Here is a 17,001-nt window from a genome sequence, read left to right as displayed (position 1 = left end):
AAACAAAACAGAAGATCATAGGGGAAGGGGGGGAATAAAACAAGATAAAATCAGAGAGGGAGACAAATTAGGATACTCTTAAGCATAGGAAACAAACTGAGTGAGGGTGGGGAGATGGGGCAACTGGGTGATGTACATTAAGGAGGGCATGTGATATAAGGGCACTGGGTATTACATAAGACTGATGAATCACTGACCTCTGCCTCTGAAACTAATAATACACAATATGTTAATTGAATTTAAATAATTAAAAAAAAAAGAAAAAAGAAAACTAATGACATAAAAAAAGAATGACAGAGGAACCCAAAAGAAATTAATAAAAGCAGCTAAATATTGAAAAAAATTTAAAAAATGAAATGCTAATATCTTTGATGTATATGATAAGTGGTTAAGTCAGATGATATTTCTGATGCCCAGTAAAACTAATATATTGTAACAATAGAGATTGGTTGGGTGAAAGGAAGAAGACAGTTTTAGAGCTTCAGTTTTCTTGGAAATCAGTCTTTATTGAATAAATTTGAAAAAAAATATGAAGATATCACATATAGCAAGAACATCATGTGATTAGGCTGTATTTTAAGGATCTTCAGGCATTATATTTTTGATTCCTTACATCAGCCCTATGAGGTGGTTATAGTTATGGTCATCACGTCACAGGTGATGAAAACGAAGCATCAAGTTCTTAAGTCAAAATGTCTAATCTAGTGAATACTTGTCTGCCAAGAGGTACTGTTCAAATAATCTTCAAGTAACTATGTGAGTAAGATAATATATCTATCATATTTTCCAGGGCAGGAAACTGACCCAGAGCAGTCATGTAACTGACTCACAAGCCTAGAGTCTGCATTTAGAAATTACATTGAAGAGGCCTGATTTCACTGCTGATGTCCTTAAACTTTACCCTGTACTACTTATTCCCATTTGTAAATTGATCAAGGATCCTGGTGCAAGCATCTATATGATGCATGCCAAGCCTCGATCAACTAAAATCCAGCCAAAGCACAAACTGGTTAATGAGAAATAAAAGCTTATTTTTCAATGTGAATACAATCTTGGGTTATTTGTAGCACAACTTTAGCAATTAGTTACAGCTACCATTTACATATTATATGAGTTTGATTTTGAATATTCATATAATTTCTCTACTAGAGTGTAAGGAATCAGTACAGAGAATATAAAGAATACGTGTAGGGGTGCCTGGGTGGCTCAATTGGTTAAGCTTCTGCTTCAGCTCAGGGCATGATCCCAGAGTCCTGGGATCCAGCCCTGCATCCAGCTCTCTGCTCAGCTGAGAGCTTTCTTCTCCCTTTCCCTCCGCCTGCTGCTCCCTCTGCTTGTGCTCTCTCTCTCTCTGCAATAAAAATAAATTAAAAATCTTAAGAAAAAAAGGATATGTGTAAAAAAGAATATGTCTATATCAAAGAGATAAATGTATATGAAATATGAATTTATTTTGCAAGTAATAATTAAGTTCAATTTCTCTCCCTCTTGTAATTGAACTAGGGTAGAAATATCTGAATCAATATCAAATTACTAAATTTGTCATGAGTTCTGGCAATAACTAGCTGTTTGACTCACACAATATCTTTATACTTTTATTCTTGTTTTTTTCATTATTTAACATTTTATTTTTTGCATCAAAGTATTTTCTAGACTGAGTAAGGGTGACAGAAGTGGGGACTTGGGGAATTTAATAAAACAAGATGTCTTCTAAAATATCTGAAATCCAGGTAAGGAAAACAACACACAAGAAAAAGTAGTGAAGGACACTGGTTATTAATGATTGAGAAAAACAATCTCTACCATAAAATGAACCTAATTTTGATAGTACTATAAGAAAAGTGATTCAGGAGATAGCTGTTTATTCCATTCTCTGAGGATGTGGGACAGATGTGAATAACTCTTATACAGCAACTCTGTGGTTGTTGCATGATAACCCTAAGTGCTTGTTAACAAATGAGTACTCTCAGCTCTAAATCTACTCATCCCTCTGTGCCCTGTTCTCAGATAATGGAGCTAGATCCTATAAACTTCTCTTCCTTGTCAGCTCACATGAGGTTGAGTTTTGTTGGTAAAAGGCAACGGAGAAACACTGCAACAAAAAAAAAAGCTCTTTTTCCTGGTTTCATGGTGTTTTCAGGCTGTTTGGCAGCTCTGGCTTGGTAGCCACCTGCAGGCATCCAGGAAGTCCTATGTATTCAGCCTCTAGCAAGTTTTTGTTGCCAGTAGCAGTCAAAGTTTCCTGCCCTTGCTCTATGCCTCCCAACAGTCTGGCAGTTTCCTCCTGCTTGCCAGTCACAGCCTGAGATCCAACCTCACCAAGTTCATGTGTAGATGATGGAATTGCTCTGTCTCAGGCCAATCCCATAAGCATGTCTACCATGAAACTGTATGTAGCCACATTGTCTTCAATGACATCTAAATCCCATCTTCAGAGAGTAGACGTGGCTGCCCAGTGATCCCTCCTTTGTGTACTCTCCTTCAACCCTAAGAAACTCTTTATGATTTTTAATTTTAGTAGCATTTCCTCTTAGTAGGCTTTCCCTTACAAATAGATAATAATTGTTTACATGAATCTTCCCCTAGTTTCTGTCTTCAGACCGGTTTTCATTCTGATTGATAACCACACCACCCTGGGTTGTTCAACTCTTATTTGCAGCCCTTTAAGGGCTAGGACAAATCAATTCATTTGGAAAGATGAGTGGATTGATTACCTTATTGAAGACTTTACAATGACAGTGCTTGATATTATGATGTGCAATTTATCGATAATTTAAATAGCAAATGCTAAAGAAATGCATAATATGTACCTGGGCATATATATTTTACATATAAATAAAGATTGAAAAAAAAGTTCTACAACACCAAAGGTGAAACCTCAGGTACAATTTGGACTTGGCATGATTCTGATGCATCACTGTGGATTCATCCTTGGTAACAAATGAAGCATTCTAGTGAATGATGCTGATAACGGGAGAGGCCATGCACGTGTGCATACAGGGATAATATAGGACAGCTCTGTACCTTCCTCTTAATTTAGTTGTAAACCTAAAATTGCTCTAAAAATTGTATTTGAAAATATTCTGAGAAAATAATTCTATGGCTTTTGAAGAAATGAGATATATGTTCTTTATAGATGGTGAGATAGCTTAGGTAACTAAAATGCCTAATGCTTACAAACATATTTTTTTAGATCTAAGCAGGGTTCAGAAGAAGTTTTGTTTGAGTCAAAGTTGAAAAATGGACAATCCTTGTCACTCTCTGAAGAAACTGACAGCCTGAAATACAGAGAATTATATCTCATTACTCTTAAAAATATAAATCACAACATTTTGAAGAACAATTTATTTAGACTAATAGCTGTACATCTAAATCTGAATATTTCCCGTATCATTTTTCTATAGAAACACTTTAACACATGTGTTATAGAATTGTTCACATACTGCACTTATTCTTTGTTAAGATTAGTCCTCTTAAGGCATAAAATACAAAAATTGTCAAGAAACTTACCTTTTAGGAGAGAAGGTCGAGGCTTTTGGCCCCCCAGATGAATTAATATTGGTGTTCTGGGAAACTTTACTAATCCATGAAGAACGAATGAGGTGGCTGAACAAACACTATGAGAAAACAAATTCTTTTTAGAAGTCAAATAAGAGCTCTTATTTGAATTTGTAGTAACAAACACAGTTAATTCTTTCTTACTTTATAGAATCTTTCAAATTTTAATATAATATTACACACTGGACATGTTATAAAAATATTCAAAGGTTAATAATATTTTGTGAAATATCTATTTTTTGAAAAAATTCCTAGAGATTCTTTTTTTTTTAATTTATTTATTTGAGAGAGAGAGAATGAGAGACAGAGCATGAGAGGGAGGAGGGTCAGAGGGAGGAGCAGACTCCCCGCTGAGCAGGGAGCCCGATGTGGGACTCGATCCCGGGACTCCAGGATCATGGCCTGAGCCGAAGGCAGTGGCTTAACCAACTGAGCCACCCAGGCGCCCCCTGGAGATTCAAGTAAGAAGAAAACATATCTGTAGTCTTCTTGCCCAGCACTGCTCCCATGCCTCTCTATCTGCCCCTCGGAGCTCAAGGATCCAGAGACTTGTGGTTCTATAATTTGGAGAAGCTGCAAAAGCAATGGTGCTGGTGTCACGGGGAGACTTGATTAGCATCGGGGAAGGGGGTGAAATAGCTTATTGACTTTTCAGTGCAGCATGATGATTTTGCATGGTAATGAATGAGGAAAACCCATTGACAATGGGTTTTCAACCCATTGACAATGAGGAAAACAGTTGACAGCTCTGCTTGCCTGGATCTTGGAGCCTGGGTGGAGTTGTTTTCCATCAGACTCGGGGCTGTGACCCAAGAGACCCTAGATCTTGAATGGTGTGACTTCCCACGGACCCTGCTCTAGCCTCTGGAGCCATGACTGCAGATGCTGCCTCTCCAGACTCTTGTTGCGGACTTCTCCAGCCTTTGGGAGCTAGTCAGTGAGGCCCCAAATGACCCAGGGCTCAAACGCAGGTAAGGGAAGTCTCCTGGCCTGGTCTGGCCCAAGGGGATAGGCTACATGGTCATTAGGAATATTTCTCCTGCACTTTTTCTCAGGTATCAATAAAATTGTTTTCATTCCAGAAAAAAAAAAGTTGGAGGTAGAAATTTTCCTGTCAAGCACTGTGACCCTCTTAAATATAATAGGAAAAATACTGTTAGTGAAAGTACAACAGAAGAGTTGACATGAACTCCCTATACACTCTTGGCTGATGGAAAAAAATATATACACATGGAGAAGAGACCAAGATGAACCCAGTAGAAAGTAAAAGCAGAAGGAGACTTGAGAACTGATATTCAAGTTGTGAGCACTCCTCTCTCTCTCTCTCTCTCTCTCTCTCTCTCTCTCTCTCTCTCTCTCACACACACACACACACACACACACACACACATCACATGGCAGAGTTTGGAAGCCCTACTGACTTGCAGTTCTGGAACACAGCCTTTTAAAAAAAACTTGCAAGTAACATCTAAGCTACAAAATCACAAGGGCAATCCCTAAGAAAGTAGGCTAAAAGAATAAGAATTTGGAAATACTGAACAAAAATATTAGCAGGCAGATTATAGGGGAGAAGATCCAGCAGTAAAGTGTATGCAACTTATACAAAATATAAATCTAAGAATATGAAATAGAATGCATGTTTACTAAATTACATTATCAAAAGTATCTACCTAAAAGATTAAAAAAAAAAACATGAAAAGAAATGGCAAATATCTTCTACACTAAGGGAATGTATGGGTCAATATAAACTTCTACTGGGATAAGATATTATATTTACTAGAAAAAAAGTATTTTAAGTACTGTTTATAAATATATGGAAATTAGAAAGAAAACAGTTCAGATAATTAAATTAACATATGATGGCAGCAATATAGCAAATAGGAAATATCAATAGAGAAATAAAACTATATGAATAAACCACAGAGAAATTCTTAGTTTATCATTGTATACCTAAATGAAATTCACTAAATGGGCTCTCCAGAGAATTTGAGATACAGTAGAAAAAATTGATGAAATTGAGGAAAGAATAACAGAATTTATTCATCTCATAAAATGAGAAAGAAAAAAAAAAGAAAAATTAACAGAGTTCAGAAACCTTCAAAACAGTATCAGGAAAACCAGCATAGTTCTGGGGCGCCTGGGTGGCTCAGTCGTTAAGCGTCTGCCTTTGGCTCAAGTCATGATCCCAGGGTGCTGGGATCGAGCCCCACATTGGGCTCCCTGCTCGGCGGGAAGCCTGCTTCTCTCTCTCCCACTCCCCCTGCTTGTGTTCCCTCTCTCGCTGTGTCTCTCTCTGTCAAATAAATAAATAAAATCTTTTAAAAAAACCCAAAACATCATAGTTCTAAATACAATTTGAGAAGGAGAAGATAAGCAGGGGGGAGGAAAGCAAAAAAACAATCATAAGTCACAATGAATGAACAACTTCTTAAATATCATTTAAAAATATTTATGGACCACAGAGACTCAGCAAACTAATAATAGAATTAACACATAGAAATCCACAACTCAATACATAATGAAATGACTGAAGAACACATGCAAACACAGACAAAGAAATACTCCTGAGGGAACAAGGTGGATCATGTGAGACTCAAGTCAGTGTGAAAATTATGGAATGGGTGATATAGCTTCCACCTGGCATTGAGCCCCACATAGGGCTCTCTGCTCAGTGGGGAGTTGCTTGTCCCTCTGCCCCCACTCCCCCTGCTCATGTTCTCTCTCTCTACAGAGAGAGAGAGCCCAGAGCTTCTTATTCCTTTGTCTTATCAATGTTATCCCCCTCCAGCTGGAACCAGTGTCCCCCATGGAAACAATAACTTAAAAATATGTCCTGGGATGCCTGTGTGGCTCAGTTGGTTAAGCGTCTGCCTTTGGCTCAGGTCGTGATCCCAAGGTTCTGGGATCGAGCCCTGCATCGGGCTCTCTTCTCAGAGGGGAGCCTGCTTGTCCCTCTGTCCCCACTCCCCCGCTCATGCTCTCTCTCTCTAATAAATAAATAAAATCTTTTTAAAAAGGAGAAAAGTGGGACCACATTAAACTAAAGAGCTTGTGCGCAGCAAAGGAAAGAACAAAACGTTTTGAAGGATAATGTACAGAACAGAAGAAATATTGTAAACTATATATCTGATAGGGGACCAATATCTAAAATATATAAATAGCTCAACCAATGCAATAAAAACAAAGAAAATAATCCAATTTCAAAAATGGGCACAGGGCTGAGTAACATTTTTCTGAAGACATAAAAATGGCCAATCCAATAAGTATAAGAAAGGTATTCAAAATCACTAATCATCTGGGAAATGCAAATCAAAGCCACAATAAAATGTCACCTCACACCTGTTAGAATTGTTTTTTCCAAAAACATAAGCGAATATTGGTGAGGATCTGAAGGAAAGGAAATCCTTTGGAGGAAATGTAAATTGGTGCTGCCACAATGGAAAATAGTACAGCTCTTTTTCAAGCAATTACAAATAAAAATACCATTATATTCAGTAATGTCACTCCTACATATATATTTAAATACTGAAATCATTATCTCAAAGGTATACTGCACACCCATGCTCATTGCAACATTATTCACAATGGCCTAATTATTGAAGGAACCTAAGTATCTGCCAACAGATAAGAAGGTGTTTTATACACACACACACACACAGACACACACACACACACATGCACAATGAAATATTATTCAGTCATGAAAAAGGAGATCTTGTCATTTGTGACAAATGGATGGACCTTGAAGGCATTATGTAAGTGACAAAAATTAGACAGGTATAGACCAATACTGTATGGTCTCACTTACATGTAGAATCTGAAACACTGAACTTGTAAAAACAAAAAGTATAAGGCTATTTACCAAGTTCTGTGAGGAATGGGAATTGGGGAGATGTTTAAGAATACAAAGTTACAACTAGTACATAATAAGTTCTGGGAGTTTAATGTACAATATAGGATTATAATCAGCATTACTGTATTATAAACTTCAAAGTTGCTAAGACTAAATCTTAGCTGTTCTCAATACGCACAAAAGTGATAAATAAGTAACATGAGAAAGATATTATCTAAGATTATCATAGTAATCAATCAGTAATACATAAATGTATCAAATGAACACATGGCATGCCTTAAATTTACACACTGTTATGTCAATTACATCTCAGTAAAAACAAACAAAAGATTTTTGTTATACCCACTTACTACAAGGAAATAGCTTAAGAATACAGCTAAGACACCAAAGAGGAATTAAAATGGAATACTAAAATAATATGTTTAATACAAAAGATGTCAGGTAAGGTAGAAGAAGAAAACAAGACATAAACATAGAATGAATAGCAAAATGGGAGACCTAAATCCAACTATCCCAATAATGACATTCATGTTAATTAAGTAAATATCCCAATCAAAAGATAGAAATTGTCATACTGAATTAAAAAAAAATAAGATCCATCATTATGCTTTCCATAATACACACATTTTAGATTCAAAGGCACAAAGAGGTGAAAGTAAAAGGATAACAAAAGATCTACCCTACAAACAGCAACCCCATAAGTAAGCACAAATGGCTATTCTAATATGAGACAAAGTAGCTGTTAAAGCAAGAAATATTATTAGAAATTAAAAGAAACATTGCAACACGTTAAGGCTGTCAATATGAGATGAAGATAAAATAATTATAAACATACAGTATTCACCTAACAACAGAACCCTCAAACACATGAAATAGAAACTGACAGACTTGGAAGGATAAATAAACAATTCAATGCATGTATTGGAGATTTAAAAGCTCTTCCTTAAGCAGTGAGAGAACAGCAGGTCACAAAATCCAGAGGCTTATGGAAGACTGTAAAAGCACTAGGAACCAGCCTGACATACCTGACATACATAGAAATTATTCTTCTAGGTCATAAATAGGGATCAAACATTTAAAGGATGGGAATTTTCAAAGTATATACTCCAAAGACAAAGGAATAAATTAGAAGCAACAATAGAAAGAAATGTGGGAAATTTCCAAACATGTGGAAAAGTGATAAACTTCTGAAAAATTTACAGTTCAAAAATGAAATCTGTGAAAATACCTTGTACTGGATGATACTAAACTGAGAATATATCAGACTTTTAGGGTGGAACTAAATGGGTGTTATACGCAAACAATGAGTCATGGAACTCTACATCAAAAACTAATGATGTAATGTATGGTGATGAACATAACATAATAAAATAAAAATAAATAAATAAATAAAAATAAAGTAGTGTTTAGAGACAGTTCATAGTTTTGTCACTTACACTCAAAAGGAAGAATGTTATAAAATGCATGATCTGAGTATCTTCCCTCTCAAGAAGCTGTAGAGAAGAGCCAATTAAAGTTAGAGAAGAAAGAAATGATAAACATATACTTAGCTGAAAGTTGATTGTGAAGTATGTACAGTAGAATAACTCATGGTAGCTCCAAATGGATCAATACCCAATATCCAAGAGCATTAGCAATAACATGGATGAATACACTGCAGTAGAATCAGACAACAGAACAGCAAGGAGTAGGGACAATTTACAAATTCAACTATATGGATGAAACACACGTTCAGTTTCCCCTGAAAATGCCAAAAATAAAATATGCATACTGTATGATTCTATTTATGTAATTGTTTATAAATGGAGGTGAGAACATGAAAGGGGCATTTTGCAGAGCTGGTAATATTCATTTTCTCATTCATATGATGGTGACACTTGAAAATTCAGCCAGCTGTTGGCATGTATTGCATGTGCAACCATCTGTATGGACATTATACCCCAATAAAATTACTATAATAGAATATTATGAAAATATGCAAATATCTTTAAAACTAGACATAAAATTGAAAAAAACCCTACCAAATACAACTTGTGAAAACCAAAGCAAAAAGAAATAAAAATATCAGAAGTGTCTTAACTTCTACTATAACTTAATCTGTAATTCAGATAGCTTTTCATACTCAGTTACAGAATATTTAGATCCTTATGAGTAAAGAAAAATGAAATACCAGGTAAAAACCAAAAAGAAACAAACCCTTTCTACCTTATACGGTAGAAAAAAGCGTCTAACAAAATATGTTTTGTGTACATTTTCTTGGAATAATAAAAAAAGGAAATTACATGTCAGTGGCAATCATAAACTGATTCTCACAATATATAAAAATAATGGACTATGACATAAGTGGATTTACTGAAGCAATACCACGTTGGATTTACATATGAAATTACATAAACTTAATCTGTCACATTAGCAGAGTAAAGAAGGTCAAATGATGTGATTTCTCTGATGCAGAAGGCAACTGATAAAACTAATTTTCATTCTTAATTTTAAAAAAACTAAACTGATAGAAATAAAAAGTAAACATCCATGCAAAGATCTAGAATAGATATAATAACTCTGAAAAAGAACTAATACAAATGCACTGTTTACAAAAGGATTTTTAAAGTATAGATTGACATAAAAATACATACAAGATTAAAGAAACTGAGGAGAAAGAGCAAAGTTAATACCTACACATATATGGAATGTAGATTTCAACAAAGATGCAAAGTCATTCTGTGGAGAAAGTATAGTCTTACAACAAATGTTGTGGAAACAATTCAGTATCAAATGAAATTAATAATATATACCTTATACTATGTACAAAAATGCTAAACATTGACCAACCATAAGTATAAATAATAAACTTTCGAGAAGATGTATTAGAAAAAACACCTGACCTAAAGTCGTGCAGTGATTTCTTAGAAAGAACAACAAAACATGACCCATAAAAGAACAAATTGATGAAGTGTAGTTCATTAAGATAATGTCTGCTCTTTGAAGAGAAGAAAAAGACAAGTCATAGACTTGAGAGGAAATATTTACAAATCATACATCTAATAAAATAGTTGTTGCCAGGATACATAAAGAATTCTCAAAATACAATAGCAAAAAGTAAAAATATTACCAAAATATTTCAAGATAATTTCACCAAAAAGCATATATTGATGGCAAATACAAGTACAGGGAAAGATGCTTAACACTATTAGTCTTAGGAACATTCATATTAAAACCACTACATATCAGAATTCCTGTTCCAGCAAGATAGAGAGGATATACTGTTCCCTATTCCTTCCACCAAATACAGCTAAAATACCTGGACATTATATACAAAACAACATAAGATTCAAACAGGTGATGAGAAAACTGACAGAACTGGGCACCCCAGCTCCAAGGAATGACATGGCGGTGAATGCCCTGGAATTTATTTTTTATCACATAGCTCAGACTGGTGAGCAAACACAGACTCCAATGGGTACAGACAAAAGTCCCCCCAATTTTTTTTCTCTCCAGTCAAAATAATGGAAAAAATGCATGCTAGAAAGACCAAAAAAATGTAGAAGCTAAGTGTATTATTTCAAAAATCATTGACTACCTAGCAAAAATATCACTCAGGAAAGCAGGGGAAATCAAGACAGTCTGTGATAAAGGAAAACTAAGAAAATGTGTCACCACCAGATGCACTCTGAAAAAACTGCTAAAGGGAAATATCTAAACAGAAATTAAATGATAACAGAAGGAATCTTGGATCATCAGGAGGAAGGAGACAACCAAAGAAAGGATAAAACTATCATTAGGTCTAATGAATTTGCTTCACCTCTTGTATTGTCTAAATTGTTTGATATTTGAAGCAAAATCATCAGTTGAAACAAAATTATAACATCCATGTGATTCTCAATATAAGTAGAAAACATTTAAGACAATTCTAGTAGAAATGAGACACAGTAAAGGGACATCAAGGAAGGTAAGGCTCTACATTTTAGTCAAAGTGCTGTGGGTTGTGACAGACTGTGTAGACTGATATATGTGTATATAATTATTTATACAGAGATATCTCATATCTATATTATTTACATAAAGCAGATTAGAACACAAATGGCCATATATCTAACTTTAAATGTATAAAGTTATGTATGAAGAAAAGATCTACTTTGTTGTAAATTATGCTCCATCAATTAGGTCATGATGTAGAAAAGTGTAACCTTCATTTTTATCTCCCAGGCTTAAAAACACAGCGTCACAAAAAATAAATTCCAAGTGGATCATAAACCCTAACTAAAGGTTAAAAAATAAATAAACAAAAAAAAAAAGATAAATCCAGGAAAGTAATATAGGAAATTATATTCATGAATTTTGAGTAACTTCTGAAATAGGTCCAAAATAATCACTAACACCCAAAATGATAAATTGGACCATGATAATATTAAAATTTGGATCATTAAAAGACTCCAATAGGGGAGTAAAAATGCAAGATACAGCTATTTCCATCTCATAAACCCAAAAAAGTGCTTGTATTTAAAACATGACAAGGACTTTTAAGAAGACAAAAGAAAACACCATTAGGAGAAATGAGCAAAAGACACACTTGAACTCTTTTTATTCTCGCCAAAGAGAATATCCTAATGACTCACAGTCCAGAAAAATGATACTGTTATATAATCACCAGAACTTAATTGTATTCAATTTTATGAGACTACAGAGTTTTGGATCAAGGGACTATTTGTACAATGTGTATTTACACAATACACTAGATAAATGTAGGGATAATTTAATATATTGAAAGACACATATCTATGACCATGCAGTTTCATACTAATGCTTAGAAGAAAATGTATTATAATTATATGTAAATACAATTATAATGTTATATTTATACATTATTTTATTATGAAAAATGCAATATTTACATTCTAGAAATATACCATTTACAATGTAGTTATGTATAATAAATTATTATAAATACAATATGTGGAAAAAGACATAGAAAAGGCCTTTCATTACATAATTATTCATAATATCCACACACCAAAATGGAACTAAATTTCTGAGAACAGATTTTAAATGTCATATTTATATAAGACAGCAGCAGTGAAAATTCACAAAATATAGACAAATGTGATAATACAGTTGGATTACAAATATGAGAGCCAAAGGAGACACACATAAAAATGCATACTGCACGATTCCATCAATATAAAGCCCAAAAATAATCGAAGATATTTCACATTATTAAAATTGGCAGGGCTAGAAGAGACTCTAAACTTATCGTTCATGATCTGATTTGTAATTGTGTGCTTCTATTTTGTGATGATTGTGCACATTCATATATTTAGTTTTCTTGATGTGTTAAAAAAAAAGTAAGGTTATTTCAGGTAAAAGAGCATTTATTGAAGTATGGTTTTCTTTGAAAAGCAAGAACTGGAAATTATAAAATATACATTAAAAGTATAAAAATATAGGGCGCCTGCGTGGCTCAGTTGGTTAAGCGACTGCTTTCGGCTCAGGTCATGATCCTGGAGTCCCTGGATCGAGTCCCGCATCGGGCTCCCTGATCGGCAGGGAGCCTGCTTCTCCCTCTGACCCTCCCCCCTCTCATGTGCTCTATCTCTCTCATTCTCTCTGTCTCAAATAAATAAATAAAATCTTTAAAAAAATATATAAAAATATAAATATCATAGAGTCAAACAATGGAATAGTAACAGACTTTAAAATAAACAAGAAATATGTACAAATATATGGATGAACTCTACAAGTATAATATTAAATGATAAGCTTTTAATAAAATCTGGAAACATTTGAAATCTCACCATTTCCTCTTTATCATCCGAGTAGAACAGTTTAGAGCTGTGAGAAGCACAGGACGACCAGCTCTCATTCCATGATTTTCTTTCAGTACTAATGTAATAGCAATTGTTGGAATATGTAATCCACTCTTTTGGACAATGACATGCTGGAGAAAGATTATGAGATATTATCCAAAAGGCTTTGAATATTAAAACTTGCAAATTTACAACTTGCATATGTATACACAAATGTGTATACAACACATCAATTTACCCTCACAAGCTGGCAAAAATAAAACAAAACACACGCACACTCCTAGAAGAGTCAGCCTTTCCCCCCCTAATTTATGTGCCCATATGAAGCAAACATACAAAAATGTCCATCTCTACATGTGCTCTGAGTCATGGAACAAGACCACTTTTTTGGAATTGCATAAGGATTTATCTCTTATTGTGTTATAGCATGAGGAAATTTGAGGCCATTGGTAACAATGACTAGGTGACTTTATTTTATTTTATTTTAAGATTTATTTATTTATATGAGAGATAGCATGAACAGGAGGGGCAGAGAGAAAGGGAGAGAGAATCTCAAGCATACTCCATGCTGAGCATGGCGTTGACATGGGGCTCAATCCCAGGACCCAGAGATCACAACCTGAGCCAAAACCAAGAGTTAGACACTTAACTGACTGAGCCATATAGGCACCCCGCGTATGGTGATTTTAAATGAATATTTCCTCATACTGTTGCATAAAAAGTAATACTCTCCTATATTCATTATTTCTGAAAATTTATTATGCAATTTTCTAATTCATTTTCCCCAAAAGCATCTATTATCATCCTTGTCTAGCTTAAGATAGAGATAAAATATAAATTATCCTAATATCATTTTGAAAATGATGTTCTACCTTTATGGGTCTTTGTTTCCAAGGACGCTTTGTTCTGCACTGGTCCTTCAGGAACTAAAAAAATTAAGAGAATCCTCATAAAACTTAATAAAGTTAATATTACACTAAATAAATCACTATGATTTGAGTTTCTTAGTTTGAAGTTTGGTGTATGGTTAAGAATGAGAAAACTCTGTAATAAAATAGATTTTACCCATAAAAATTGAATAAATAATGAACATGTGGGCAAAGATAATTCAAAAGTTTAAAGAACCGATCTCACAGTCTTTTACAATATTTGGTTTAACCCATCTCAAGAATTAATTTGCATATCTCAATTACATCTCTCCTATAGCTTGCATTTGAGTTATGAAATCCGAATATATGTGTAATACTCTCTATAATTATTCTGTTATGTCTACTTTTGACAAATTCAGAATAACCATTCCACACTTAGAGCAACATGCATTAAAATGAGATAATACAACTCCATAATACTGTGCAACATTTCGAGGCACTGATGATCATTAAAGTGAAACATTCCCTTGTAGTCATTCAAACACTTACTTACAGAGAATAACAGCTATTGTGACCACAGTGGACATCAAGACAAGGCAGATGATTCCCAGGATCCCAGCAATGAGCTTCCCTGGACATGAAGGTACATAGTAGGAAGAGAAATGAAAATTCTGAGAAAGGATGGATGGAAATAATCATTTAGGAAATTTACATACAAAAGACCCAACAACGCACAAGGAATCACATACAAAAATTTGGACCCCAAACCTGTAACTACCATTGTAATCTTCTCTCAGAATATACCATTACATTTGCAGTAAATATATTACCCCCATGAGATTAGGTAAAGACCATGGATTATAAGACTTAAATAAGGTTTGTCCTCAGATTTCAATTACAATACCATGTTCCAGCTCCAAGCTCTGATCCTCACAAATGAAAAATATGGGAGATCATTCCCTACTCATTCCCTACACCCCTGCACCCCAACTGCACATCCTAGAACAGTTAGACTATGTGTGTATTGTTTTACCTTTCCACGGGTAATTTTTGCCATTGCCTTGAAGATCCTGAGAAGCATTTTGAAGATTTAATTCTGCGTAGGTTATTTCTTGCTCAGTTACTGAAATGGAACTTTTAGTGCCCTTAGCTTTCATTTGATGTCTTTTTGAGCCCTTAACCTGATTGAGTTCTGCATAGGTAACTTCTTGGTTATTCATCTCTGCAGTTGAGTAGTGTCAGGCACAGTGCTGAATGGGATCGCACTGAAGGACTTGATGAATAGTGTACGTAATGACAAGATTGCTAGGACAGTCACACTGGGTGGAGTGTGTGGTAAGTGATAGTACTCATTTGCAGTTGGACAATGTAAAATCTGGTACTAGTTACCTTAGAGCTTTAAAGAAGGGTTTCATAATAGAATAAGTGGTTTTTACAATGATTATGTTTGACACAATAGTATTGATTGGAAAAATGTAAAGCAATAAATTAGTGAAGAAGAAAAGAATTCATGAATAATATTGTCCTTATTAATGTAAGGTCAGATTCCACAGAAACATGTCAACATTATTAGAATAACTGGGTTATTAAAATGCTGTGTTAGAAAATGCTGCACCAATTTTTTTGACAAGTTTTAAATGCATTATTGGTTTAAAAAATTGAGTCCCCTAGATTAGGGAATACTAGTTTTTGAACACCTAGGAAATTCCTGTAGTAAGTGACTTTTTTGGGGGATTTAGATTTTTTTACTAAAAGGTCATGTAGTGCAATCAAGTGGTCTTTATTTTGAATAATTGTGGAGCTCTGAGAAATCATTAAATTTAAAAAAAAATATTTTATATGTTGAAAAATGTTACATGACACAGTAAACTTATCCAAAACCTGAGCAGTAATGAAAACAAAAACACAAAAATTATTTTTTAAAAGTACTTATTTAACAACAGAAATTGACAACTGATTTAATGGTAAAGATATGAAACCATAAAATGATAGATAAAAGTGTAGATCATTTATGAAAGAACACTGTTGGTACGAACTTCCAGAAAGACCTGTGAATGTCATAGGCAGTAAGGAAGCTTTAGTTGTTTGAGGAATTCTAATAAATGAAATAAATATTCAGTCAGTGAAATCTGGAATTACTCCTGGCTCTCAAACTTACAAAGTATGACCTTTAAGAAGTTACTTCCTGTCTAGCCACCTAGTTTATACTAACCTAAAATGGCAATTAAATATACATAAAATATAAGGCACATAAAGCACTTAATATCCCATCCAGCTTTTCTAAGATCTCAATAGTATATTAGTTATTTTAAGTATTTTTAACACAATAGTCACAGTATCATTACTGATTCATATCCTTTAGAGCATGTAACCTAATCCATTAGATAGGAATGTCTTTCAGTATTAAATATCTTTTTTTGCCAAGTTTTGTTCAATTTTTTAAAAAGTTTTTAAATTGTTTCATACTTAAGTTTAAATTAGCATTTTCCAGAGGTACCTCATTTTGCTTTTCATGAAAAATCAAACTTTCATTTATCAAAGCAACTATATGAGGAATTACATTTGGCTTTTATGATTTGATGGATTCATCTTAAGAAATTATATTTTTCAAATATTTATATAATTCTAGTTAGTTGACATATAGTATGATATTGGTTACAGGAGTAGAATTTAGTGATTCATCATTTACATATAACCCCCAATGCTCATCACTACAAGTGCCCTACTTAATACCCATCATGCATTTAGTTCATCCCCAGTCCCTCTCCCCTCCAGCAACCTTCAGTTTCTTCTCTATAGTTAAGAATATCTTATGGGAATATCCTTCCTCTCTCTTTTCTTCCCTTCACCTATGTTCATCTGTTTTAAGAATTTATTTTTAAAGACTGGGCTAAATATCAAATAATATATGTAATTATAT

The 17,001-nt window shown here is 34.1% G+C and overlaps 1 protein-coding gene across 1 annotated transcript; it reads right to left on the bottom strand.

The window, feature by feature from the left end:
• Positions 1-491: 491 nt before the first annotated feature.
• On the bottom strand, positions 492-15,372 carry LOC118025669 (NKG2-F type II integral membrane protein-like). Its single transcript, XM_035028226.1, has 6 exons — positions 15,115-15,372; positions 14,635-14,712; positions 14,085-14,138; positions 13,201-13,343; positions 3,511-3,617; positions 492-3,278 (listed from the first exon to the last, which is right to left on the bottom strand). The coding sequence occupies exons 1-6, from the start codon at positions 15,299-15,301 to the stop codon at positions 3,167-3,169; spliced, it is 681 nt and encodes a 226-aa protein (XP_034884117.1). The 5' UTR covers positions 15,302-15,372; the 3' UTR covers positions 492-3,166.
• Between the last annotated feature and the right edge of the window lie 1,629 nt (positions 15,373-17,001).

Source organism: Mirounga leonina, unplaced genomic scaffold (genome assembly GCF_011800145.1).
Source record: "Mirounga leonina isolate KUSES-001 unplaced genomic scaffold, KU_Mleo_1.0 Mir_201, whole genome shotgun sequence".
In the NCBI taxonomy this organism is placed as follows: Eukaryota; Metazoa; Chordata; class Mammalia; order Carnivora; family Phocidae; genus Mirounga; species Mirounga leonina.
The sequence above is the reverse complement of the archived record's forward strand: the minus strand, read 5'-3'. Positions and strand labels throughout refer to the sequence as shown.

Bases quoted from the DNA above. Each gene is read 5' to 3' on its own strand.
- LOC118025669 (XM_035028226.1), bottom strand. From the start codon at position 15,301: ATGAATAACCAAGAAGTTACCTATGCAGAACTCAATCAGGTTAAGGGC. The intron at 13,344-14,084 runs GTAGAACATCAT...ATCTTTCTCCAG, and splicing joins GGAAACAAAGACCCATAAAG to CATGTCATTGTCCAAAAGAG. The intron at 3,279-3,510 runs GTAAGTTTCTTG...TCTGTATTTCAG, and splicing joins TCGACCTTCTCTCCTAAAAG to GCTGTCAGTTTCTTCAGAGA.